This window comes from Cervus canadensis, chromosome 1, assembly GCF_019320065.1.
Source record: "Cervus canadensis isolate Bull #8, Minnesota chromosome 1, ASM1932006v1, whole genome shotgun sequence".
NCBI classification, from domain to species: Eukaryota; Metazoa; Chordata; class Mammalia; order Artiodactyla; family Cervidae; genus Cervus; species Cervus canadensis.
The window spans coordinates 115826483-115853867 of NC_057386.1; the positions used below are offsets into that span (position 1 = coordinate 115826483).

Below are 27385 nucleotides of genomic sequence, written 5' to 3' on the forward strand. Positions count from 1 at the left end.
CTGAAGCTCCAATACTTTGGCCACATAATGCAAAGAACTGACTCATTAGAAAAGACCCTGATGCTGGGAAAGATTGAAGGCAGGAGGAAAAGGGGACAACAGAGAATGAGATGGTTGGATGGCATCACCGATTCAATGGACAAGAGTTTGAGCAAACTCCAGGAGATGGTGAAGGACAGGGAAGCCTGGTGTGCTGCAGTCCATGGGGTCGCAAAGAGTCGGACAGGACTGAGTGACTGAACATCAACAACATCCATCCACTCATGACCTTCTTTTTTTTGGGGGGGGGGGGAGCATGCCGAGTGGCATGCTGGATCTAGTTCCTCCACCATGGATCAAACTCATGACCTCTGCAGTGGAAGTGCATAGTCTTAACCAGTAGACCAGTAGGAAAGCTCCACAACCTCGTTTTCATATCAATAAAATGGGTAACAAAACTTTCTGGGAGGGTCACTGTGAGAATTCAATAAGGGGAAAGAGGTTTGCAAGGACCAGGCACTGTTATAATCCTACAGGTAGAGCCTTTCACAAAATGAAGTCTCGTCTTCGAGTTTTAGAGGTGGAAAGCCTGGCTCCAAGCTATGGTGGCAGAGAAACGGAAACTGAGGGTCAGAGAGGACCTGAAGTTATTGACAAATCGGTAGCGGTACTGAGAACGCAGGTGCCCAGATGCCCCCGAGGATTAACTGCCCAAACAGCCTGCAGGTCCGACGGAGGGAAGGGACACCCCCAAAGGTGCTCACCTTTTCGAGTGGAGGGTTCTGCCTTCCTCCTTTTCGGACCTTGAAACTAGTGGGTCCTCGCGTGGGGAGACCGAGACGGCTCCTGGTGTATCCTGGTGGGCTGCCTGGAGACGGTGCACCTGGACGCCAGGAGTCCAGGAGGCGCAATGAAAGTGCTCTCTCCTCCAGACTGTACACGACTGACCCAGTGGGTCCGGGTGCGGAGTAGTCCGGGGGAGGAGGCGGGCTGGGCGTCTGCTTGGGGCTGGGCGGTGCTGCACTGGCCGCACCCCGTGGGCGGGGCCGCAGGAGGTAACGCCCCACCCCGCCCCGCCCCTGAGGCTGCAGAAGACCGTCCGAAGTTCATTTGCCACCCCTGGGAGGCTTCTTGACTCAGGAGTGGCCGATAAGGATGACAGGGTTCCCCATTTCCATACTGTGGGAGCTACTAACAATACCCCACCCCTAGATGCTGCCGATATGGTGTCCACCACCCCCACCTCTCATCCCAGGCTCGGGGTGGGGGGGGCGACCGAACGCCCCAACCCATAACTCAGTGGTCCTCATTGTCCACTGTCTCCTCCTTTATTCAACAAGCAGATCTGGGGCTGCGGCCAAGACCCTTCTTCCCATCACTGTGTGATTGGAGCAAGTAATTAACTTCACCTCGTTGAGCCTCAGTTTCCTCATCTGTAAAATGAGGATGACAATAATACCGCTTTTGTAGCTCTTCCAGGATTTATTGAGAAAACAAGTAAGGCCCTCTTATTCCTGTTGATGCTCTCCTCCACTCCACCCTCTCCCCATCGACTCAGCCCAGGAGACCCCCTGTCTGTCCACCCAGAGGCCCAGCCCTGCTGGTATTTGGGGTTGTACAGGAAAATAGCTAAAGCCAGAGCTGGAACCAGCAAGATAAAGGCTCTGTGACCTTGGACGAGACACTGGCCCTCTCTGGGTCTCAGCTTCTCCATCTGTGGAAGACAAGAGCTGTACTATAAAAAGAGAGACAGCTGTGCCCAGTGCATCTATGCAGTGCCAACTGTGTGCCCCACACTTCTCCTGCCTCCCAGCAACCCCAGGGGGCTGCCAGCGTCATCAGCGGCCGCACTGTACAGGAAGGGAGGCTCAGAGCGGTGGGTGACGTGTCCACGGTCACACAGCCAGGAGTAGGGGTTCTGGGCTTGAAGCCCCACACTTTCCTGCCTGAGGAGCTTGGGCCCCTGGGAAAGCAGGGCTGACTCTGGAGGGGCTTCGTCTTGCCCTCCTTCCCAGCGCCCACCGGGAGGTGCACCCCGGAGGAGCAGCCGCCACCCTGCCTCCACCAGGCTCAGCACGAAGCGGGGGCAGAGCTGGTGCTCCGACTCCAGCTCATCGGAAATGAGATGAAACACAGGAGAGCTGGCCTGGGAGGGGAGGGTGCTCAGGAGCCGGCGCTGGCTCTCTGGGGCTGCAGCACACAGAGCTGAAACAAGATTCCATTCCTTTGAGCGTGTGAGGACCCCCTGTGTGCCTGGCACTGAGTGGGGCCAGAGGGTGGGTGGGAGAGTTAGGAGCCGTCCCTGCCCCAGAGAGCTCACTCTCCATCACACAAGCCCTCCAAAGCATCACTAACTTAGGAAGCTCACTGTGTCCCTTCCCTCTCACCACCACGGAGCTACGGGTGCTGTTATCACCCCCAAGGAATGTATCTGGAAAATGAAGCCCAGAGAAGGAAAGTGATTTGTCCAAGGTCACACAGCTAGTCTGTGTTGGAGCTTGACATTGGGCCTGAATTGTCTCTCTACAGGGCTGTTTACTGAGCACCTACTATTAATGTGTGTAGTCATGGTAGGCCATCTCCGGCTCTCCCCCAGAAGGAAACAAGGTCAGAGAGGTTAGGTAACTGGTCAAGGTCACACAGCCAGGAAGTGGCAGAGGAATGAATCAAACTCAGGCCTAATTCTCCCAAACTTCTCCTGGCCCAAGTGGGGAAAAGAGAACAGTTTCACCATTCACTCATTTAATTGTCTATTCATTCAACAAATGTTTATTGAGCACCTACTCTGTCAGGGACAGGGACAGGGTGGACCACAATAAACTTGAGCCAGCCTCTGTCCTCAGGGGGTTCATGGTTTCTTTTAATATTTATATTTATTTTGGCTGCACTGTGGCATGCAGGGTCTTTAGTGGTGGCATGTGGGATCTAGTTCCTGCGTGCGTGCTCAGTCACTCAGTTGTGTCCAATTCTGCAACCCCATGGACTGTAGCGTGCCAGGTTCCTCTGTCCATGGGATTATCCTGGCAAGAATACTGGAGTGGATTGCCATTTCCTCCTCCAATTCCCTGACCAGAGATCAAACTGGGCTCCCTGCATTGGGAGCATGATGTCTTAGCCACTGGATGGCCAGGGAAGTTCCAGGATCCTGGTCTTGAGTGTGCCCATGGGGTGCTGGGACAGAACAGCCATTTCTTCTAGAATTGGGGCGGGAGGAGATGCTGCTGGGGATGGCTTCCTGGAGTTGACTCTGGAATTGTCTACCTTCTGGTTGGGCCACCTGGCCCCAAAGTCATTTACCTTCTGAGTCTCATCTGAAAAATAGTGATAACAAAGTCCACCTTGTCCAATATGGCTCAAGAAATGTCACTGTTATTAATAACATTATGGTCTCAACTGAGCCCCCATGGCAGGGGGCAGAGGAAAGGGGTGTGATGCCACCAATGTCTAGGCCTTGGGGAGAGGCAGTGAGTACCAACACCCTGAGAAGGTGGGGACACAGCGCAAACCTGTGAAATGAATCCCCAAAGGCCTCAGACCTGGGGTGGCTGCAGGGAGTCTAGGGCCAGGTCTGTGACCTTGGCTGGACCCCTGAGGCCTCCAGCAGAAATGAGGTCAGGGCTGGGGCCTGTGATCAGAGGGATGGAAGGGACCCTGCAAGGTGTTCAGGAAGCAGGAAAGGGTTGGGGTTTGAGAGGCTGGAGGCATCTGGGCTTGGCGCACTAGGGTTGGCATAACTTGGGTTCAGATCCCACTGGGCACCTCTAGGCCTCAGTCTCCCCCTCTAGAAAATGTGTTCTGACACCTGCACGGCAAGATGGAATCAGATCATGCTGACAAATTGTTTTATTTAACAGACAGTGTGTACTATGGGTCAGGTGCTGCTCCATGGACTTTCTGCCCGGGGTATTTTTTTTTTTTAAGTATTTCTATTTTATTTATTTGGCTGTGCCAGGTCTTAGTTGTGGCACGCAGGATCTGCGTTGCTACCTGCAGGATCTTCTAGTTTCAGCATGCAAACCCTTCCTTGTGGCATGTGGGATCCAGTTCCCTGACCAGGGATCGCACCCGGGCCCCCTGCATTGGGAGTGCACAGCCTTAGCCACTGGACCACCAGGGAAGTCCCTGCCTGTGTCTGTTTAATGAGAGGTACGTGCTCCTACACCACGAGGGCAGCTCTTGTCAGTCGGCTACATCATGTGACTGTGTTACAACCGACCGGGTTTTACTTTCGAATCAGGAAAAGCAGCAACAGCCAGGAAAGTGAATTCCTTTTCGGGGGCAGACCGGGACCCAGGAGGCTGGCTGTGGGCTGAACCAGGATGAGAATTCGGGACAACCCAGTCCCTGCCAGGGCTGCTCTCCAGGGAGAGAATTGGGAACCCTTCTCTATGGGCAGTCTGCCTGTCTTGGAAAGCCAACTTGCATGCGTGCGTGTGTCTGCACGTGGATGTGAGTCTGTGCATGCAATGTGTGTCGGGGTGGGGGTGGGGGGGACGTCCCGGCCCTCACCCATCCGCAGCCTCGCTGCCAGCCGCCAGCCCCAGCCGTCTGTTGTGGCAGATGTTTGTCTGTGCCATGGCAACGCCAGAACAGGATGTACCTCTGGATTGCAGCAGGGACAAGCCCACGCTGCCGCCCACACTGTTCCCCTCCCCAAAGGCCTGTTGCAAAGAAGAACCGCTTGGGTCCAGGTTGGGGACAAATAGTGTTTGTGTTGGGAGGGAGGCAGAGAAGGCATCCTCCATGGGGTCAGTGGTGGGGAGGGGAGCGGGGAGGAGGAGGAAGACACACGTGTGCACTGCCCAGCCGAGGCCCTCCTCTGGGAGCTCGCGGCGTCTTCCCTCTGCCCATCAGAGGATGCTAAGCAAACAGCGTGGGAAGAGGAGCTGCCGTCAACAGGGCTGGTCTGCGGGCGGCCGTCGCTGTCTTTCCCACGAGTACAGCGGCTCCTCACGGAGGGAGGGCTTTGTGCCAGGACATGTGGTCAGTACTTCGTCTAGCAAATAATATCTACGTCCACAGGTCTCTGCTGTGTGCTGACCACACGGCGCACATCTTTGTGGCAGCGCTATGAGGTCATCCCTGTTCTTCAAATGAGGAAAAGGGGGCACGGAGAGGTGAAAGCCAGTGCTCTGGGTCACAGAGTGGGTGAATTAGGGGGCAAGACCTCGGGCTGTCTTGCTCCAAAGCCCTTGATTAAGTGTGGTGACGCTGCCAGGATCGGCCACGTCCTCTGCGGGGCCCAGTGGGAAATGAAAAGGCCTGGCCCTCGTTAAAGAATTAAAGACGGCGACGGCAGAGCATCAGACCAGTTGCGGGGCCATTTTAAGTGCAGGGTTCCATGCAGCTGCCCAGGAAGCCAGGCCCCAAGGGCTCGGAGGGCGGGCACAAGTGGCTTGGAGAAGCATAGAGACCGGGAGAGTGAGCCCCAGCCTGGCCCCTCCGAGCTGCAGTGACCTGAGTGTGATCTCTGCTCCAGGCGGCCCATGTTACCCCGTCAGAGGGGAGAAAGGACCACCTACCCCGCCCAAATGCTATGCTGAATTCCCTAGAACCAGAAGCCTGGGAGATTAGAGGACAAATCTTAGCTCAATGCCAAAGTTCCTCTGTCCTTGGGGATTCTCCAGGCAAGAATACTAGAGTGGGTTGCCATGCCCTCCTCCAGGGGATCTTCCCAACCCAGGAATCAAACCCAGGTCTCCCACACTGTAGGCAGATTCTTTACCATCTGAGCCACCAAGGAAGCCCATGAATACTAGAGAGGGTAGCCTATTCCTTCTCCAGGGGATCTTCCTGACCCAGGAATTGGACCGGGGTCTCCTGCATTGCAGGTGGATTCTTTACCAGCTGAGCCACCAGGAAAGCCCACTGTTTTATGAAATCTTTACATTTTCCTTTTTAAGTATGAAAGTAACAACAACCCTATTGGAGAGATTCTGGAATTGATAAAGGGAGAGGAAAACATCGACCTGGACTCCTAACCATCTAGCCCCACTGCCATTGGCAGGTTGTGTATTTCCTTCCTGCCTTTCACAGGGGGGCTTTCTGTCAGGAACCCCAGGGGTGAAACAGAGGCTCCTCTCTGCCTCAGGCAGGAAGGAGCACATGAATGGGGGAGAATGACTGAATGGATGGATGTTACAAAGGAGTCTGGTCTGGATGACCTTTCAGATTCTTCTGGACTCTGTAACAACTCAGGATTTGTTGATTCTTGCATGGCAAACACCTAGTGTAGACGGGGAGCAGAGGTGGAGGGGCCCAGTCCAATGAGCCAAGCCCAGTGTGCTGGGGCCCCGAGGTGGTCAATTCCCGTTCCAGTCTTGCAAGAATGTGGTTTAGACAGTCGTGGGTGCCCCAAGCTTTTCCAGCCATGGTGAATGACACTTGGCACTCCTTTTCACAGCATATCTCAATCATTTATGCTCATTTGAAACTGACTGAGTGCTTGCTATGCACTGGGCTTCCCCGGTGGCTCAGCAGTAAAGAATCCACCAACAACGCAGGAGATGCGGGTTCGGTCCCTGGGTTGGGAAGATGCCCTGGCGAAGGGCATGGCAACCCGCTCCAGTATTCTTGCCTGGAGAATCCCCACGGACAGAGAAGCCTGGCAGGCTACAGTTGCAAAGAGTCTGCCCATGGGATTGCAAAGAGTCGGACACAACTGAAGCAATTGAGCATGCACGTACTATGTACAAAGCCCACAAAGGGCTGTCTCTTTTGGAGAGAAGATGGTGAGGTAGAAAGTGTATGAATTTGGAGTCAGGCACCCTGAGCTTCTGTCCCTTCCTGGCTGTGTGGCCCTAATCCAGGTGACCTAACCTCTCTGGAGTTTTCACCTCTTCATTTGTAAAACAGTCATCTCTACCGTGAGGATCATCTCAGTAACAGACATGAAACACGTGCACCCAGATGCTGGGTGCAGGTGACTTCCTTCTCCCCTCCCGCCAGTACCAACAGTAACAGCCGCTGACTCAGCAAGTGGTGTGCCAGCAGAGAAGAGGTTTGCATACATTATCAGTTAATTCTCAAATTATTGGCCCCACGAGGTCGGTAGCACTGTCCTTCACCCGTCGTGAGATCCAATTTCAAAACCAGAGGGAGCTCCGCACCTCCAGCAGCCTGTGGGAGAGTCTGTCTCTTAGCATCCGATTCCCAAGCATCCTTTTGTGTGCTAGGGCTTCTGCTGACACTTGCAGAAAACAGTTAAAAACAACAAAGAGGAATTTGGGGCTGACACCAGACCCTTTGCCAGAATACTTCAGGGTGTGTGAGCAGCTTCCCTCTAAAGGTCAAATACAGTGAATTCGATCTGGGGGCGGGAAACACACCTTGTACCGCCCGCCAAGGTAGCCTTTGAAGTGGGTCAGATTTCCCGGGGCTGGAGGCTTCATTTCTGACTCGATGTTTTCCTGCTGGTGCCTACAGGGAGATCAGATGCTGCTTCAAGCTTGCTGCTTTCTACTTCTGCGGTGGGGGGACAGCTCTGGGAGGCTTTCAGGTGGAGAAGGAGCAGTAGTACCTCCTGGCTTCACCCCCTTTAGAGGTTACTTTGGCCAAATGACTTACACCCTGCTGGCCTGATTCTTCAACTGAAAACTGAGGGTAACATCAAAGGGCCTTTGGAGGGTTCCACAGGGCTCATTAAAGTGCTGGGTATGCGGAAGTCTTAGGAATATAGTTCTGCTCCCTCATGTGAGGGCGTAGGGGTGGGGGGATGGCCTGTCCTGGGCAGGGCTGACCCAGTGCACCGCTGCCAGACACCTTTGGAAGGGGCTTCCCTACCATGCAGTGAATCCTTCTGAAACGCCGGGAACTCCTCCATGCTCTGCTTCCTGGAGTTTCTTGAGGTCTAGCCAGGAAGGGCTTCCACGAGCATGCGGCTGCTCCCCTGCCTGCCCATGGCCCCTGGAGGCAAGACCTGGGGCCCCACTCAACCTCAGGCTTGCTACTCTGAGGACAAGATCAGCTTGTCAGTTACAGGAAGGTTCTCCCGGGACCTGAGTGAAGAGACTATCGGGTGATCTGGGAACACCCACATTCTGGAAGGGCCATGTGGAAGGGTGGGTGTTGTCTGCAGAAAACATGTGTGGAATGTGATTGTAACTGGCGGAGGGAAAACCTACTCAACTGCACCGCATTCCTATTTCAATGGTTTTCTAGACATGGCCATCACAATTCCCAGGGAATCCACGGGAATCGCAAGGAGTGCTGGACCCCCTCCTCCAGCTCGGATTCACCTTGGGAGCCTGAAGAGAATGTGCCAGGGATCTCCAGCCTTGCCTAGGAGTGTCCTGAACCATGACCCTCAGTGGTTCAGTTCCAAAAACCTTGTATATAGAAAGGGCTACATTACAGCTTGATGGGACCAGTCAGCAGAGTCACCGCCCCCCCCCCCCGCCCACCTTCTGCTTTAATTTTCTACTGAATTAGCAATTCCTAGCCATAATTTGGGCTTCCCAGGTGGCTCAGTGGTGATGAATCTGCCTGCCAATGCAGGAGAGGTGAGTACAATCCCTAGGTCAGGAAGATGCCCCAGAGGAGAGGATTCTTGCCTGGAGAATCGCAGGGACAAGAGTCTTGCAGGCTACAGTCCACGGGGTCGCAGAGTCAGACACCTGAGCGGCTGAGCACAGCAAGCATGATTTGGCCTCAAGAGTGGATTTTCCTGGAAGGACTCCATGTGCTAATCAGCAAATGAGAGTGTTTTACAACATCTCTGTTATCTTTTTTTGCTGATGGCATGTAGGACTTTAGTTACCCGACTAGGGATCCAACCAGTGTCCCCTGCATTGAATGGTGGATTCTTAACCACTGGCTTGCCAGTGAAGTTCCCATTGACGGTTATACTTCTTATTAGGTGAAAAACTTGCATCCTGGTTTATCTACCCATCTACAGGTGAGAGGCGGAGGAAGTCCAGATGAACTAAATGGAGTGTGTACTGTTTCTGGACCCACAGGCTCTGGAATTTCGTGGTCCTGTCAAGGCACTAGTGGTGGAGGGTTGACACTCACCCATGCGACTCGCCCATGGGACCGTCAGGTACGGCATCCAAAGGCAGCGAAGAGGAAATGTGAGCTGCATTTGCCCTGCTGGATGCACGGAACTCCAGGAAGGCAGGGTTTTCTGTTGGAAGCGGCCTGGCTTGGCTCAGACACCATGGGAGGACAGCCACCAAAAGCTCTGATCTGCAGTGGACTGTGACCTGAGCTCAGCGTAAGCCTTTGCTGTGTCTGGTAACTGGGGTCCCCTGGGGTTCCCATCTTGGCCATTAGCCACAATAAGCATCCCCTCCCCACTCCCTCTTCTGTGTGAGCAGTTAAGGTGGTGAATTTCTCCAGCACACCCCTTAGGTTCAAGTCCCACCCAAGGTGGGGGCAGGCAGGACAGGTTTTTTGATATACAAGTGACCACCTTGTATACCAAAAGTGGGCCTGCTCTTTCTTGCTGGCAAGAACAGGAAGGAAAAAGATAATTCCTGCAGCAGCTGACCTTTCTCCCCCTGGTTCTTTCTCTGGTCTCACTGGCCAGGGCTGGAGGGGCTGCTACTTTATTTTTTTTTTTTTTTGCACAAGTTCAGAGGTCATCGAGCATTTATAAAGAAAAAGTTTATTTTCCTCACAAGAAGCACACAGACTATATACAGTACACACCAACAGAAGTAAAAAAAAAAAAAAAAAGTGCATTATGCATCTTCTACTGCAAATTCACAGTACAAAAGATACTGCCTTTTAAATATATAATATAAAAAAACCAAGAAGAAAAACAATATATAATAAAAAAAATCATTGATATCATAATGCAACACACTGGCACCCACTGGCAGCTTCTGAAAACCAAAGGGCAGGCTGTCTTGGGGGGAGGGGAGCTCCTGACTGGGGAGGGCGCTCTGTACCTGCATGTTGTTGCAAAGAGCTCAGGACACCAAAAAAGAGGAAAATGGGGGGGGGGGGGTCAAGGTGGTAATAAAAAGTCTACTGAACAGAACAGCTGTGATGTGGGGAGGGTATAGGGGAGGGGCAGGGCTGTGGTCCAGAGGGTGCCCGAGCTGGTCGGCCTACCAATCCTGTCTTGTCTTTGCTTACTACGGGCCCTCGGCTGAAACAGCGCCTGCCTCGCCCATAGGGACCGCCAGCCAGCACCGCTTCTAGCGATGCCCCTGGCCTGGCTGTGGGCAGGCGCGGGAGGCCGCCCAGCAGATCAGCCCAACTATGGGGCAGGCAAACTCCAGCCCCAGTGCCAACCACCGCGGACAAGGCAAAGTATCCAATCACAGAAGGCGAAAGCGGAACGGCTGCCCATAAATACACAGTATTTGTAAACTATTATTAAGGCACTCGATTGTAAAACAATGATTACAGTGTCGAGGAGGAGGGAGGGAGTGGCCATCTCCCTGCACGGCGCGGCTGACAGAGAACAGTGGAGGACGGGGGTCTGGCTCTAAAGGGTCCCGCAAGTGTCGCGGGGGTCTACTACAGGACAAAAAAATGAGGTGGTCATGTCCAGATCCACTGCACGGTGTTGCTCCAGACCATTCAAGGTGACCCGCTCCACAGCTTGGGTGATGAGGCATGTGTGTGGATGATGGGGAAGGGGAACGCACTTGATACTCTCGTTCAAGTGACAGATGTATAGACACAAATATATGTATCTATGCAGAACGATCTCACACACACAGGTATTCATCTGCAGAAAGAAAGTGAAGTCACTCAGTCGTGTCCAACTCTTTGCGACCCCATGGACTGTAGCCTACCACGTTCCCCCGGCCATGGGATTTTCCAGGCAAGAATACTGGAGTAGGTTGCCATTTCTTTCTCCAGAGCAGATGATAAAAAGACCAAATAGCTGAACACAAGGATCTGTAAGTACCTTCGTCTGGCCAAGATGCTGGGGGTAGGACAAGAACATGCAAACCTGCATCATGCTCACGGATGTCCTAAATCTCCCTGCTGGAAGGGAAGGGGTTCCCTCGCTGCCCGCGTGGGTCCAGGGAAGCCCTGTTGGCTGGGAAGCCAGAGCAGCATTTCTGGGCGACAGACAGCATGCTGATCTTCAGACACCTTGGGTGAGATTCTGCACATGACCTCAACGCGATGCCAGCACTTCCTCTCACTAGGGAGCAGAGGCCCCTGGGATGGGGCCTGAGTGCAGGGCTGACATGCAGGGTTGTCCTGATGTTAACTACGGCCGTTCTGGCTCCATCCTAGGTATCCATCCTCTGGGCTCATCCAGGAGGGAAAAGGCTTAGAAAGGGCTGGAATGCTTTCTTAGCTGGAGAGGGTGGGATGGGTACAGCAGAAGGGGGCTGGACAGAGCAGTTTCCTGCCCGATGGAACGGGCGCTCCCACCCAGCAGAGAGCTGTTTAGCAGCCTGGAGGCTGGCACGAGCACCTGCACTGAGACCAGGGAGGAGGGGAGACCACGGGCCAGAGCCCTGTTCTCAAGGCGTTCATGCGGTGACGCACGCTGCCACGGGACAAAGACGGACATCGGCAAGGCCATGTGCCGACCAGAGGGCAGCACGGTTTCTCCTCTCTCTCTGTGACCAGCTCCCGGCTTCGACTCAACAAAACTCAACTGAGAAGACCCCATGTGTCAGTGCAAGAGGTAGACCTAGACAAGCTGGGTCTCCTGCTGGCATGCCATTTGAATGAGCAGGAAAGTGGGGGGTGGTGGAGGGGGAAGAGGAAACGCAGCTGAATTTATGGGCTACCAAGCTGATTCAGAAACCTTCGCTTTTGCCTAGTTCAACAAAGGCATTCCATGAAGACAGCTGGTCACCAAAATCCATGACTTTCACAGCATAAACCTCTGCCGCCCATATTCGGAATTTCCCCCATCCGCTAAGCGTAGACAAAGCATTGGTAAAGAAGAGGCATAGCTTATGGTGAAAACTTTCTTTTCAGAGACTATTAATGCATCTGTCTTTGTCGAGATGCCCCCAAACCTTGTAGAACGCTCTGGTCTTATAACATTTAAAACAGCAATCCACCATAGGTTTCTACGCCACTGATCTGGGTCTTGGAGAAGAACCTTCATCCTCTTCTCCAGGCTAGAATGTTACCCATCAAGAAGGCTTTGCTTTGTTCTGATGGTGGGGACCTGGGCCCTAGTTTCAATGTTAACAGACTAACTTCTGACAATGAATGGATAACTCTGCCAAAGGCCAGAGACCCTCTCATCTTTATAATCCTCCTCATATCCTTTAACTGGATAAGAAAAACTATGGCTTTCAAAATGAAGGTCTTCAAAAATATATCATACCCGGGCATGATTTTTAAAAAAATAAAAACCAACATAAGCCTGTCATCATCAAATCTATAGGATTTTTTTGACACAAAAATTGACCCACCACATAAAATGCAACTTGGCAAAACACTGAACCTGACACATTTTTTTTTTGAGACCACGCTCGGTGTTCGCTGAGAGAGAAGGGGACACCCAACTGGGTTTTCTGGAATAAGTGGATCATCTAAGGTGATTCCAATTGACAGCAGCGGGACAACAAATTCCTATAAGGTAAAATAACATATACTTAAAAAGAAAAAAAAAAAAGGTCAGGGAGAAAAAGTTTCCAGAGAGAGGGTTTTTTGCAAAAGCTCTACCCACGAGTTAAAACATGGACAGGCCTTGTTTCTGAAGACTCTGCGTGGGTTGCTCCGAGAGGCCCAGTTTGGACCAACGCAAGATGGAGACTCATTTACCCACTTCTGGAATTTGGCTGGCCCTTGAAGGATGTCTAGTTTCACTGAAATAATCTGGTGGGCCTGAGGGCAAGCTGCAACCGTGGGAAAGTTTCAGCCAGTAGGGGCCCCCCCACCCCCAGGAGAAAGACATTGGGGATGGGCTGGCAAGGACTGGGTCAGGAGGAGGGCAGGGTTTGGCCTGAGGTGACGAAAGAGGAGGGAGGCCTTCTAACTCCCCGGATTTTCTTCCCCAAGGGCCTGGGGCAAGCCCTGGGTTTTCAAGTAAAACCAGGGCTCAGCAAAGGTTTTCAATAAAGGGCCTGATTGTAAAGTATCTTCAGTTTTGTAGGCTACATGGTCTCTGTTGCCTGTTTGGTAATTTTTGGCTAACCCCTTGAAAATATGATAAAAACAAAAAACAAAAACTAAAACCCATCTTAGCTCATGGGGCCACACACCCCAGCCATGGTTGGCTGACCCCTGCATTAAATCTAACCAACCTCTTTTCTCTCTCCAAAATGTTTTAACATCCTGTCTTGCCCCTGACATCAGAGGAGTCCCTCCACTCAAGATCCTCAGAGGGGCTACCCCCAGAGCCGGGCGGGACCTCAAGCCTTCCCGGTCCGCTGGGAAGAGCCGCGGAGAAGCAGGAAGCAGCGTTCTCACCGCAGGGAGGGGCGACTTGTAAACATCTGAGCAGCTTCCCACCAGTCCTGCTTATCGGAGAAGCTGCTGCCGAGCTGTTCCTTGAGTGACTGAGTGTCTCTCATGCTGACATCTCCTTTTCCTCCCCAGACTTGAGTACGTGTGACCTAATGAACCTGAGTGCCGGAGCTCCCGGTGGGGTGACCCATGTCTCCAAACCCCTCCCCAGCCCCGCCAGACGCTCGAGCGCCTTCGAAACCCTCGTAGGACCATGTGGGCTTCTGCAGCAGGTGAGACTCAACGATAACTTTGTGGGTCCTTCTCCCCAGATGGGGGCGACAATGAGGACCACACACACACACATTGCCCCCTGCCTCCTCCAGGGCTGGCCAGACCCGCATCACTTAGCTGTGACAACACGCCAGCACCAGAAGTCAAAGCTCAGAGGACCTCCGTGCGCCCCAGAGTCGGTTCAATGACAGCGTCTTGTGCCTTCCTGTCGCTTTAAGTAGCGGTGTTTGGCGTGGGCAACTTTAAAAGTCTTGACGCTTTTGGGGGGAGGCGGGGGATGGGTCCTGACAGCAACGACAGAAAAGTTCTCTTTCAGAAAAAAAACCTTTTCTGACACAGCATTTTCCCTGGAACAAGCCTTGGTTGTTACTGGATTTTTTAAAAATAAAAAAAGCGCACAGCAGGATCAGAGGTAGGAATTCTAGTGCCATCCACGGGTTTCCCCCTAGGGCCTGCATGAGCGAAGATGAGCCCCGGTGGTGCTGACGCCGACACCATGGCTACTCGTTCGCAGGTTGTGCATGGAGGGGTTTTTGATGCATGCGCATCTCCATATAAACGCTCTTCTTAAAACATGAGTCTTCTTGGAAACACTCGCTTTGGGGTCAGAGTCTACTGGCCGACAGCTGCTGGTTATCCCAGGCCACAAACACCCATGCTCACCCCTCTCTTCTTGTGCTGTATGTTCGGCAATTTTGTTGCTTTTTCTCCCCTCTGCAAAGAGAAGGGGAGGAAAAGTGTGGATAACGCCAATCGCTTAAGGGACATCCAGACGGCAGGGGTGGACCAGAAATCCACAGGGAGGCTAAGGGAGGGATCGCACAAGTCCAAACGCAGCCAGAGGTGGGTCAGCTTTTGCCCGGCCACGAAGGGCTTTTCAAGTTTTCCAGGGCAGATTTCCCTGACGGTTTCGAGGTTGTGGCCGGACTCCTGGTGGCCGCCAGGGGCTCGTGCAAGAGGGAAGACTCGCTCAACCTGGTGTCCTGGGAGTCGGCCGCGGTGGACACGTCGGCCTCGCTAGACAGGTCCTCAGTCGAAAGGTTGAGGCTGCCGAGCTTGGCCAGGGAGTGGGAGCGCTTGAGCGGGGACGAGATGGTGAGGCCCGCCAGCCGGAGCCGGGTCTCAATCTCCTGCGTGCGCTGCTTCACCAGCCCCGGCTTCCCGCGGACGCTGTGGATGCTGTCGCTGCTCGAGCTCCGCGTCAGGTTGGAGCTCATGGAGGATGAGGTGGGGGTGTAGCAGATGGTCTTCAGGAAGTCTTTGGAGAAGTGGCTGGCGTGGTCGGGGCGGCAGAGGAAGGGCGGGGGGCTCTTCAGCGGGGCTGCCTCTAGCAGAGGGGGGCCGGCCTCAGGTCTCTCGGGGCCCGGGGCTTGGCCGGGCAGAGGCGAGTCGGGGTCCCCCTCAGGGATGGCAGCCGCGCTGTCCCGGCGCGGGGCCCCCGGCTCAGCCGGCGCGCCCTTCAGCCTCTCCAGCTCCTTGGTGTGCTTGCGGACCAGGCCCGCCTTCCGCAGCTGGGCGATGGACTCCTGGTGCTGCGTCAGGTAGCTGGTGCTCGTTGGCTTCTCGGCCTCCTTACTGAACAGGGGCCGCAGGCCCTTGGCCGGCTTCGCGTCTTTCCTGGGTGGCGAGTCTTCGTTTGCTGCTTCCGAGCCGGGAGGGTTCTTATCACAGTGAGAATTCTTCACGAGGAGGGGCTTTGGTAGGGCTTTGTTAATCTCTCTGGAAGGTTCCGGAAGGCTGGCTGGGGGCTCCGGGGCAGCCCCGGCCCCTGGACCACTGGAGTCTGGCCTCCTCGAGCCTGTTGGTGGTAGGGAGGAGGCGGTCTCGGTTGGGCCAGAGGCCAGTTTCTCCAAAGCTCGGGACCTGCTGGCCACGGGGGAAGACGTGAGGTGGGGTAGGAAGGTGGGCTGGGTGCAGATGGCGGGAGCACCGGGATTCTTGCATCGCTCCCCGAAGGCCTCGGGGTTCCCGCCGGCTGCAGGGTACATGCAGTCGGCGCAAGATTTGTAGGAAGGCTTCACTTTGTTAAGGATCCCGAAGATCGCGTCATGCTAAAAGGGACAAGAATGTGGTGAGGATGCAGTACAAGCTGAAGACCGAAAAATACAGGAGGGAGGTGGGCAGTGCTCTCCCTTCAGCTGGTGTCGGGACAGAGAGCTCTCAGAACCGGAAACTGCTTGACTGTCACGGATGCAGGTTTGGAGACGAGTCAGAGACACTGAACTTCCTGGAATCTATGAGTCCACAATCCTGGACAAATCCTTTGGCTACATGGCCAGGAGTGGGACCTCCAAGGGCCTCCCTTCTCACCCCCTGCCTCCGCTACCTGCACCAAATGACCCTTTCCAGCGCCCTGATCTCACCTGGAAAACAGGGTGACTTCGCCCTCAGAGAATCGCTGTTGTTGTTGACTCACCCAGTCATGTCTTGACTCTTTTGTGACCCCACCAGGCTCCTCTGTCCATGAGATTTCCCAGGCAGGCACACTGGAGTGGGTTGCCATTTCCTTCTCCAGGGGATCTTCCTGAACCAGGGATCAAACCCACATCTCCTGCCCTGGCAGGTGGATTCTTTACCACTGAGCCACCAGGGAAGCCCTCAGAGCGTCGTGGGGATGAGTGAAATCGCGTTTCTGGCACAGTGACCAGGTCTCCCCTTCAGAAAGGGTCTGGGGTCTGCAACCTGATGACGGACCCTGCATGTCTCGCACAACAGAGCGCGGCTCCGAGAAACCATCACCTGACTGTTCTCCGCAGAGAGGTGGCGAAGGGCACAGACGGCTTGGGAACGACTCTGATACAGACCCAAACTTGGGTGCCCACAGCCTCGACCAGGGAACCAGCCGGAGGTGGGTTTCAAACACCAACGGTGTCTTTAAGACTATGTAAGATGGTGCTGGGGGATTGCTATCAATTTTCCCAAGGTGGCAGTGATACTGTGGTCCCGATGTATATGGAAGCATTTGTGATGGGAATGGCAGACCAGGGATTTGATTTGTTTCCACCTGATGTGAAGAGCCGACTCGTTGGAAAAGACCCTGAGGCTGGGAAAGATTGAAGGCAGGAGAAGGGGGCGACAGAGGACAAGATGGGGTTGGATGGCATCACTGACTCAACAGACATGAGTCTGAGCAACCTCCAGTAGGTGGTGAAGGACAGGGAAGCCTGGCGTGCTGCAGTCCTTGGGGTCGCAAAGAGTCAGACACCACTGAGCAACTGAACAATGACAATTCGGGGTGTGGGAAAGTGTATGGGGGTGAGATGAAATGAAGAACAGCCACACACTGGTAAAGATCAAAGCTGGGTAACAAGTTATATGTCTTACATTTTACGTAAGAAAAAAAGATTTAGAAGCCTTGCCTAACACAGCAACAGGGCAACAGGGTCAAGGGAGCAGTGTTTAGACATTCCTCGGGGGCCTCTGGTCCTCCACTGTCTACCATCCCCACGGGCCTGCAGAACCTCTCAGAAATCCACCCAGGGGCTGCCACAGGCAGCTGTGAAATGGGGGAGGGCTGCCCCCTGGGCGGAACCAAAGTGGCAGGCATGTGTGCCACCCCCGCACCCCCACACCTACCTCAAAGTCATCCGGGCAGCTCCTCTTGCTGTTGTTGTTGTTTAGGTTTTCCCGGTTGAGCAGGTTATCGAGCTGGGCTGCGGGCCGCCCCCACCTCCCGGCTCCCAGGGCCTCCTCCCTTTCCATCTCCTCCGCCTGCGGCGAGGAGCCACCCTGGGCCTGGGGGCTCCCAGGCTCTGGTTTCTTCGTCACTTCCCTCTCGCAGAGTCTGGGGCTTTCTGGGGGTGGTCTGGCTGGCTGGGACGCCTCTGCCAGCTGAGTGGCTTCCTCCAGCAGAGCGTCCCTCTCCAGATCCTCCAGGTGGACAGGGCTGCCCGTCTCGTCGTCGGGGGCCCGCAGCAGAGGGTCTGACAGTCGCCGGAAGCAGCAGGGCAGAGCGGGGCCCCCGAGCGCCCCGCTGCCCGGGAACCCAGGCGGGGGGCCAGCGGCGTCCAAGCAGGGCGGCTGGGCTTCTCGGGTGCTGTCCAGGGTCTCTGGCTGGAAGTCCCCAGGCCCCGCGGGGTCATCCCCAGGCTGCTGGAAGCAGCTGTCGTCGGCCTGCTGGCGCCAAAGCTTGTTGTGCCGCTGCTTGCTGGGGGAAGAAGGGCAGAGGAAGGTGAGCCTAGGCCAGTGCCCAGAGGGTCCCGGGAAGAAGCTGGTGGGGGAAGGGGCAGCCCAAGGCTTGGGTGGACACCAGGGGCTCACCTGGGTGAAGCCTCTCTGGGATCATTTACCCCCGAGACACTCAGGGATGATGGAAAAGGCCCTGGGACCCTAAGTCATCACGGCTCCCACATGAGTGGTCTGTGGATGGCCACATAAACAGCTTTGTCACGCGATGAGGATGCCGAAATCCTACCACGGCCCCAGTGTCCCAGCTCACTTTGGCGAACCTGGTCACACCATTTACGCTCCGTCTCTATTCCCCGCCCTCTGTCAAATAAGAAACTGAATCTTTTCCTACTTCCTTTGTAGGGAAATAATGCGGATGAAAGCAGAGAGTTGGTAAAAGTTTACACACGTTCACGTGACCACGTAAACATGTGGCTTGCTGTTGTTCTTCAGTAGCACTGCGATCGTTCATGGCCATGGGCTCTGTGTGTGCGCGCCAGGCCAGGCCAGGCCAGGCCGGGAGGGCCCTCAGATGGGGCTGGGACTCAAGGTCAAAATGCTGTGCCGCTGTGAACCTGGCCTGGAGACCCCTGGCTGGGCTGCAAACCGCTGACGGCACAAGGGACTGAAGGGCTGAAGGAGCTGATGCGTCCATCCCCGCCCCTCAGCCCTGCCTGCACATCTGTCCAGCTGCTCTCCGGCTGACAGTGAAGGAGTCCAGGGATGTCCAGGCCTATTCTCCAGACCCCCAGCTGCCTCCTCAGACGCGGCCAAGACGCCGGTGGGCTTAGCCTGCAGCCTCCCCATGGCGCTGGGCAGAAACAGCTGTCAGGGAGGCCTTGGACAGACTGAGCGGAAAAGGAACAGGGAGAGTGACTGGATCCACCTGGGGTCACTGCGGACCCCTCCGTGGAGGCAGGATCACCCTGCATGGGATCCCCAGAGGCCGACGGGCCTGGGGACTGCCCCTCCTCCCCGGGCCGCCCTCTGGCTGTATGACACAGGACACCTCAACCTCCAGTGTCAGTTCCAGACTCCCCGTAAATGAGGGATCCTCTGTCCTCGGCAGGAGAAGGCAATGGCACCCCACTCCAGTACTCTCGCCTGGAAAATCCCATGGGCGGAGGAGCCTGGTAGGCTGCAGTCCATGGGGTCGCAAAGGGCCGGACCCAACCGAGCGACTTCACTTTCATGCATTGGAGAAGGAAATGGCAACCCACTCCAGTGTTCTTGCCTGGAGAATCCCAGGGATGGGGGAGCCTGGTGGGCTGCCATCTATGGGGTCGCAGAGAGTCGGACACGACTGAAGCGACTTAGCAGCAGCAGCAGCTGTCCTTTGCAGACCTTTCTCACATCAGGGTAGGTAGGTAGGTGGGTGGTGGTAGTTAGAGAATTAAAAAGCAGCTACGTCATCACTGACCAGGAGATGGGTCTACTGAAGCATCTAGATGGTGCTCATGGAAATTTCACAACAACCCTACGAGGGGGTAGTGAAAGTCGCTCAGTCATATCTGATTTTTTTACAATCCCATGGGCTGTAGCCTGCCAGGCTCCTCTGTCCATGTGGCTTCTCCAGGCAAGAATACTGGAGTGGGTGGACGTTCCCTTCTCCAGGAGATCTTTCGAACCCAGGTCTCCCGCACTGCAGGTGGATTCTTGACCGTCTGAACCATCAGGGAAGCCCAAGAATACTGGAGTGGGTAATCTATCCCTTCTCCAGGGGCTCTTCCTGACCCAGGAATTGAACTGGGGTCTCCTGCATTGCAGGCAGCCAACTGAGCTACCAGGGAAGAGTAGGAGGCAGGGCAGGGGGAATGGGGTTACTTCTTAACTCAGGAGAGGAGACTGCGGCCGGGGCAGATGGATGAGCTAGGCCTGAGCTGCCAGCTTGGCGGCAGCAGGCCCAGCTCTGCCCCTGCAGTCCCTGGGGCTGCCCTGCGGTGAAGCCTGGCATGGAGCTGGGCACAGAGCAGATGCTTAGGAAATGGGGCAGCCCCAGGCCGAGCTGCACGTGGGAGTCCTGCCTTGGATCAGAAGCCGTGCCCTGCTCCCTCTAGCCGCAGAACAGCTTTCTGTGCGTGCCAACACAATCAACACAGATCCCTCCTGGAAACCGCTAATCAAACCCCAAACAATAGCTGTTTTGCTCAGACGGGCTCCCTCCACCCCCCAACCCCGAGGCAGGATTTCTGGCTGTGGAAGCCAACCCTGGACCTGGACCTGAGCACGGCGGGGCGGTAGGGCTCCTGGAGCCTGGCTCGGCCCGTCGGTTCTTCCCGGCACATGGTCACCCACCTGGCGTCCAGGATGCCTTCATACTCAGACAGCTGCCTCATAAAGCCCGCATTGGGGCGCGTGATGCTGCGTTTCTGCTTCACATAGTTGTAGGCTTTCTCCAGGGTCCAGCCAAATTCCTTCATCGCATAGGCTATGACGGTGGAAGCCGAGCGACTGACGCCCATTTTGCAGTGGACCAGGCACTTGGAGTGGTTCCTCCTGCAGCGGCAGGGGCGGGGGTCGGGGAGAGAGGGCAGAGCTTACACAGCTGCATTCTCTCAGGTTCCGTGAGACAGATATTTTTAAAACAAAAAACCCTGAGGTTATCTCATTACCCAAACCCTCCGAGGTCCTGCGAGTAAGGTAGCAGGTGTCCACAGGCCCTCAGAAAGAAATAACTTGGCTGCCAAATCGATTAGCATATAATGGGAAATCGAGACGGAGCTCTCCAGCCAGGCCCAAGTTTGGCAGGGAGAGAACTGAGGGACAAAGCAGGAGTCTTCCTGGGTTGGCTGGGATGGGCTGGAGGACCAGAGCCCCTTGGGCAGGAAGCAACTGGGCAGCAGCAAAAGGAGTTATCTGCAGAGCAGATGGAGACAGGGAGTGGGTTACTGCAGAAAAATGGGGTCAGCGGACTGAAAGCTCCAGGGTCCCAGGAGAGAGAGCGCCTCTGCAGACAGGAGGGTCAAGGAGCCACCAGAGAAAGAAGCCAAAGGAAACAGACGGGCCGATAGGTCTTTTGTAAGGAGACGGTACGGGTCCAGGCAGGGTAGATTTAACAGACACGGCAAGGCCAGGAACACTGTTGCTTTAGTTGTCGCTGCTCCAAGAAGGTGAGGGGGAACAGGCTGGGGGGCGGGGGTGGGCACAGGCTGGGGAGGCCGCGCCTGTGAGGGTTTATTGGTACAGGAGGTAGGGCGCCAGCCTCCTGTTTACGTTAGAAGCAGCCCACCTGTCAGGTGGGGACAGGCTCGCTTCCTTTACCCCAGGCTTGAAATTCATCCTTGGATCTGAGCTTGTTTTTTTTGGACTGCTGAAGTCTATGCCCCGGGAACCCAGGGGAACTAAGATTTGGTCTCACATCACGGAGCTCTGAGCTGGAGGGGTACAAAGCAGAAGGGGTGGGTGTCTCTTGATAGCACCTCAAGAGTTGTTTCCTGCTGGTCCTACTTCAGGGAGACAGAGGAGTTCCTTGGGAAGGTAAGGTGAGGACAAGACAGGCTGACACTGGTAACAGGCTTGAGGGCAGAGGGGGATGGTCGATCCCATCCTACGTGAACGGGAGTCCAGCGAACTCAGGTGGAGGCGGCCACAGCTCCAGGCACTTGTCCGAGCAGATGTCTGGGCAGATTCCTCCAGGGCAGCAGCCCCAAAGGTCCCCTGAGCCATGTCTGGCCCGCATGCCCCCCTCTCTCCTCCAGCTCAGCAACTCCCCATGGGCAGAGCGCCTGAGAGCGTGCACTTGATACAGAAGCTGTGCCTGGAGCCAGAGCTGATGATGAAATGGGGGCCAAACGGCACGGCGGGTGGGAGAGAAGGCGCCCATTTGGGGCCCCGGAGAAGATGAACGACTGGGCCCTTCCGGTGCCTGCGGTGCTGTGCTCTACAAGCAGAGGACTGGGACGCGCTGCTGGCCCTCGAGCCAGGAGGGGGCTGTGTCTGGGGTCCCCGTTAATGTCTGCCCGCCCCGTGGCCGCCAGTCGGCTTCTTCCCCAGCCTGGGTTCTCTGGCTGCTCCGCCCACTTACTTTGCTTTGTTTATAAAATGGTACGCCTCGTTCCAGTGGGCGAGGAGGTCTGTGGTCTCTTCATCATAGACTCGGATGTTATGGTAGGCAAATAAGCCAGGGAAAAAATTATCTATTTCTCTAGTGACGTTTAAAATATAGTCAACACTGCAATGAGAATAAAAAGATAAAGAACAAATTTGGAGAATCAGAACGAGGATAGACAAAAAACAGAGCAATAAAAAATTGCGCAGGTAAAATTAGATAGTCAATGGGAATTTGCCGTGTGCCTCAGGAAACTCAAAGAGGGGCTCTGTATCAACCTAGGGGGTGGGGCGGGGAGGGAGACGGGAGGGGGGTTCCAAAAGGAGGGGATCTGTGTGTACCTATGGCTGATTCATGTGGAGGTTTGACAGAAAACAACAAAGTTCTGTAAAGCAATTATTCTTCAAAGAAAAAAAAAAAAGATAACACAAAAGAAAAAAAAACTGTGCAGAGAGAACATTAAATACACTTTTATAAAAGATCTGTGTTTTCATGGCAGAATTTCATAGCGGGGTTGTTTGGTTTTTGTTTTTGGTTTTTTTTTTGGTTTTTTGTTTGTTTTGAAAGTGAAAGTCTGTTGCTAAGTCATCTCCCATTCACTGCAACCCCCTGGACTGCCTGCCAGGCTCCTCTGTCTGTGGGATTCTCCAGGAAAGAATACTGGAGTGGGTTGCCATTCTGGTATCTTTTAAATGCCCTCTGTATGATGAGAATATATGTTTGTGATAAAAAACAAATTTCTGCATTAAAAAACTTATAAAAAGAAAGTTTCATTCAAAGCATTGTCAAGCAATGTTAATTCTAGAAATTCATCATATGTATTATTTAAACACATTTTTTAACTCTCTTGATTCAAAATTCATAACTGTTATGAGTATACAGAGGCTTTAAAAAAAAAAACCCAATGTCTCCACTTTTAAGTAGTTAAACTGAATATATCCATCCATTATTTATGCCCTTGGGAATTGCCTTAAATCCTTTTTCAAACAAGACAGGCTATAAATAAATAAATAGTCTGGAGGGTTTGCTAACCCAGTTAACCCAGGTTCTATAGTTCTCAACTTAATACTTACATTCCTGGAAGACCAAAATTTCAGGAGTTTGAAAACACCTCAAATAGATCTCATAAGAGAATACTTATAAATGCTTTAGAAAAAAAAGAAAAACCTTTAAAATCACTTATTTATTCCCAGCAAGATAAAGCATAGATAGGATCACCCTCCACTTCAAGATCCCTTTCTGTTGAAAGAACACATCTTAACCAGTAGCTCTGAAGATATATTTTAAGATTTGTTTAGTCTTGACTTTTAAATGCAGTAATTCAAGAATGCCATCATGTCAGACACAAGGATGGTGATTTTGTGGCTGTGTTGTTTTTTAAAAAGATGTCCAGACACTTGTCCTTAAAGGTCTAGATTTATACATTTTTTTTATTCCTGCTGCCGAGCGTTTCTCAGACTGAGGCGTAGGTTTCTGGCCAATATTGAGTATCTAACTGCAGGTGTCAGGCTCAGAAGTACCACCTCAGACAGAACCGGGAGTGGTCCGGGAGCACTGCTGACTGGCTCACAGGCACTGGGATGCTCAGCCTCCCTGCCAGGCAGTGGGGCGTTAGGAGGGGGCTCATGGCCCTCCCAGCATCCAGGCTGCCCTGTACAGTTCGAGGGTGGCTTAGAATCGTTCTCCCTGACACCCACATTTCCAAACCCCAGTGACATCTAAAGCCCCCGAATTATTCAAGGAGGTGGCATTTCAAAGCACATCTGGTTTAGCTATGCCAATCAAGCAAGCCAGCAGCCATGTTGGAGACTGGGGTGCGGGCAATTCCGGGCGGGCGGGTGGGCAGCACCAGGGCTCGGCCTTGACGGGACGGCCGAGCTGAGTTTCTAAGCTGCCTGGAAGGACGAGGGAAGACAAGGGGAGCAGACTCACCCTGAGCCCTGCAGCTCCTCCAGGTTGGATGCATTCCATTCAGAGCCCTGGGGGACAGATCACACAGACCCCTGTGAGTGTTGCACATCAGCTCAGGGCTGCCTGCGGGATGCGCGGTGTGCGCCAGCCCTGAGGGTGCTGTGGAATCTCGACAGCCCCTGGCCTCGGAGGAAGCCAACTCAAAGAGGCCGGTATCAAGGCAGGCTCCCGGAGAATTCAAGGCATCGTCGGGGAGAAGGGCAGGTCAGGAAACCCTGCCCCCTCCCCCTCACCACTCCTTTTCCTAGGTCTCCGGCAGGGTCCCGGGCACCAGAAGCAGTGACCTCTGACCTCCCAGGCGGGAGAAGGCACTTCTACACGCTGCTCACTGCAGGCAGGAATGGGTTTACCTTTTCTGGGAAGTATTTGGCAATGTTAAAAAAGTTCCCACCCTCTGACCTAGAAATTCCACTTACAAAAGGCTACCCCAAGGAAACACCCAGAATTCACACAGGAATGTATGTATAGGGATATTTACAGTTATTTATAATAACATATCAGCAGAAATCATCCATGGGTTCGACAAGAAGAAATCAGTAACACAAATGATAATGGGTCCATGTGATGGAGCCATTGAAATAAATCCTACTTTTGCAGGGTATTTAATGACACAGGGAAATGCCACATAGTGAAAAAGGGTTTTCTAAAGCAGAATATAAAACTACAGAATCAACTAGTATGGTTCCTTTCCTTTTCTTTCTCTTTTTAAGAAGTTATAAATGCATTAAAAAAAAAAAAACCCAAAAGACAGAAAAATAAACATTCCAGAGTATAACAGTGACTGCCTCTAGATAGTCAAATTGAGAATGCTTTTTCTTCCTTAGACTTGTATTTCCTGGTGGTGATTCAGTCATTCAGTCACGTCCGACTCTCTGAGACCCCACGGACTGTACCTGACAGGTTCCTCTGTCCATGGGATTTCCCAGGCAAGAATACTGGAGTAGATTGCCACTTCCTCCTCCAGTGGCTCTTCCCAACCAGGGATCAAACCCACATCCCCTGCACTGCAGGTGGATTCTTCACTGCTGAGCCATGAGGGATGCCCCGTTATGTTTCCTGACCATCTGTATCATGTTTCTGTTTTTTTCTAGCCGCTCTGTGCAGCACACAGGATCTTAGCTCCATAACCTGGGACTGAACCCGAGGTCCCTGCATTGGGAACTCAGACTTCCCTGGACCATCAGGGAAGTCACACGTTGTAACTTCGTATTTTAAAAATGGTTTTCTAAAAAATCAAACCCTCCATTTCCAAGCAGGCAAAGAATACAGAAGGGGAAAAAAAAAAAACCAAAGATTAAAAACACCACTTTGCTCTTCGGAAATGTGATGGACACAGAGTCACAAGAGCGGCAGCACCCTCGTGGTCTCCCTATAAACTTCCCTTCCCGAGAGGGCGGACCCTCCGGAGGCAAGGGCCCCAGTGGAGCTGGCAGTGTGCGGGCAACTAGCTGGATTTTTCATACTGGAGGGAGAGGCTCAAATATAAAAATTCCTTTGGTATCTCTCATGGAAAAAGTGACATAAAGCACCGAGCCACACTGGAAAAAAATAAGAGAGCTCTGCTGCGGCTGAGAGTATCCCCTTGCCGTGATCACCACCTAGTGGATACAGCCGAGGTGCCTCTGGCTGTATGGCCATCAGGGAAGATAACCCACTTCGCAGGGAGAAGAGTAGAGACAGGACTGCTTTCAAGATTTGGGCTTCAAATCCACACATTTGTAACCAATTTACATATATACTACATTAAATATTTATAGATTGGTGTTATAGATCAATATATAAAAACATGTTAAACATATATTTACTCCATTAAGTATATAGCACAACATACACATTTGGGGAACTACTGATAACTTCCTACAGGCAGAAAACAGTCGGTCACCAACATGTTCTCTCATATTGCTCTCTCATAATCTCTCATATTCAGCAGCCAATATGCTCTCTCAACTTTCCCAAGGAAGTGATTTCTGCTCTGACCATGGCTACCACTTACGAGTGCCTACAGAAACGACACTCGGTGTTTAAATACACACTAACTTAAGCTTCGTAAAGGTCCGCTGAGCTACGTGGGTGCTTGCTCAGTCACTCAGAGTGACTCTGTGACTCTTTGCGACCCCACAGACTGTAGCCGGCCAGGCTCCTCTGTTCTTGGGATTTCCCAGGCAAGAATACCATTTCCTCCTCCAGGGTATCTTCCCAACCCAGGGATCAAACCCTCCTCTCCTGAATCAACACTGAGCAGCCTGGGGAGGCCCTTCTGCCCTGAGGTATAGGATGAAGGAAAAGTGAGGCCAAAAGGATTGCTCCCAGGCATCTAGCTGGTCAGGCTGTGGAATGGGAACCTGTATGTGGCTGGCGGGGGCAGAGGGGAGGGTGGTTTCCAGTCTCCATCATGCCCTGCAGACCCCTCACTAAAGGAACGTGCCTTCCTCTACGGTCCCCCTGACTTTGAAAACGTGCCAGTTGCCTTCTATGGAGATTGACAGCTTTATGAAAATCTGAGCGAGAGATGGGGTGGAGGGAGCGATGGATGTGCAGACCCTGCTGGCTGTGTGTCAGCAGGGTCTGCTCCCCCCACGGGCTCTGGGAGCAGGGCCGGGGCAGCCGTGTGCACCAGCAGGGAGGGCGGGGGAATGCTGCCTCCTCTACCTTTTCTCAGTCCTAGGACGCCGAGGCCTGATTTTGGGGTTGGGCATGTGTGCTCCCTTCAGTAACTGGGCTTTTTTTTTTTTCCTTCAGCCCGCAGACCATTTGGAGGGGGTTTCTGGTAGTGACCAAGGAAGGCAGGAAGGTGGCGTGTGTCTGAAAAGGGCAGCCAGCCGCCTACGCCAGAGAGCTTTTCAGACAACTCCCGGCAGCTCAGCTGGGAGCCTCGGCTCCAACATCTAGCTCGGGGAGCAAACTAGTAGGCTGCAGGCCAGAGAAAAGGGTCAAGAGGGGAGTCCCCGTAAAGTCCGGACGGAGGCTCCAGGAACTCAAGTTTCTCCCCCCTCATCATCTGCTGCAAGCTCCAGACAAATCCCGGTCTGATTTACATCCCCCGCCCCGAGCCAGGCCCCGCCGGGCGCTGTGCCTCTTACGAGATAAAGATGGTCGAAGATGAGAGAGGGCTTGTCCATCTGTCCCAAGATAAGGAGCATCTCGTTGTCTATAAATTCCTTGAATTCTTTCAGGTTACAGTTCATCTGTTTCTCTAATTCATTACGAATCTGCAGAGTGGAAAATATTAGAAGGGTTTAAAAAAAAAAAACAAAAAACCCACAACAAACCAGTTCCTTCAGAGAAGTCAAGTCACAACATGAACTATGATGTTGCTGTTTTCAGTCTCTCGGTCATGTCTGACTCTTTGCAACCCCTTGAACTGTAGCCCCCCAAGCTCCTCTGTCCATGGAATTTCCCAGGCAGGAACACGGAGTGGGTTGCCATTTCCTTCTCCAAAGGATCTTCATGACCCTGGGATTGAACCTGTGTTTTCTGCATTGGCAGACGTATTCTTTACCTCTGAGCATCCTGAGAAGCCCAACTGTGGCTGTTTTCAAAGGAAGTCTTTGGGGGCTTTTTTCAAGAGTCATCACATATACATTTAGACATACCGAACAC

General features: G+C 53.4%; 1 protein-coding gene and 1 long non-coding RNA gene across 3 annotated transcripts in view; one reads left to right on the forward strand and one right to left on the reverse strand.

Annotated features, from left to right (window-relative positions):
* The first annotated feature begins 4245 nt into the window (after positions 1-4245).
* Positions 4246-9222, forward strand: LOC122421441. Its single transcript, XR_006263485.1, has 3 exons — positions 4246-4428; positions 6928-7025; positions 8937-9222. It is a non-coding gene; the product is annotated as an uncharacterized LOC122421441 (long non-coding RNA).
* Positions 9223-9568: 346 nt separating this feature from the next.
* Positions 9569-27385, reverse strand: part of SSH1 (slingshot protein phosphatase 1) — a 55643-nt gene continuing 37826 nt past the window's right edge. For both annotated transcript variants that reach the window (XM_043438387.1, XM_043438393.1), the window contains 6 exons: positions 26866-26994; positions 23747-23793; positions 21791-21937; positions 20062-20262; positions 17176-17746; positions 9569-15650 (listed from right to left, as the gene is read on the reverse strand). In XM_043438387.1, the coding sequence (XP_043294322.1) occupies positions 14448-15650; positions 17176-17746; positions 20062-20262; positions 21791-21937; positions 23747-23793; positions 26866-26994 (2298 nt within the window). In that variant the 3' untranslated portion in view covers positions 9569-14447. The remainder of the gene's footprint in view (positions 15651-17175; positions 17747-20061; positions 20263-21790; positions 21938-23746; positions 23794-26865; positions 26995-27385) is intronic.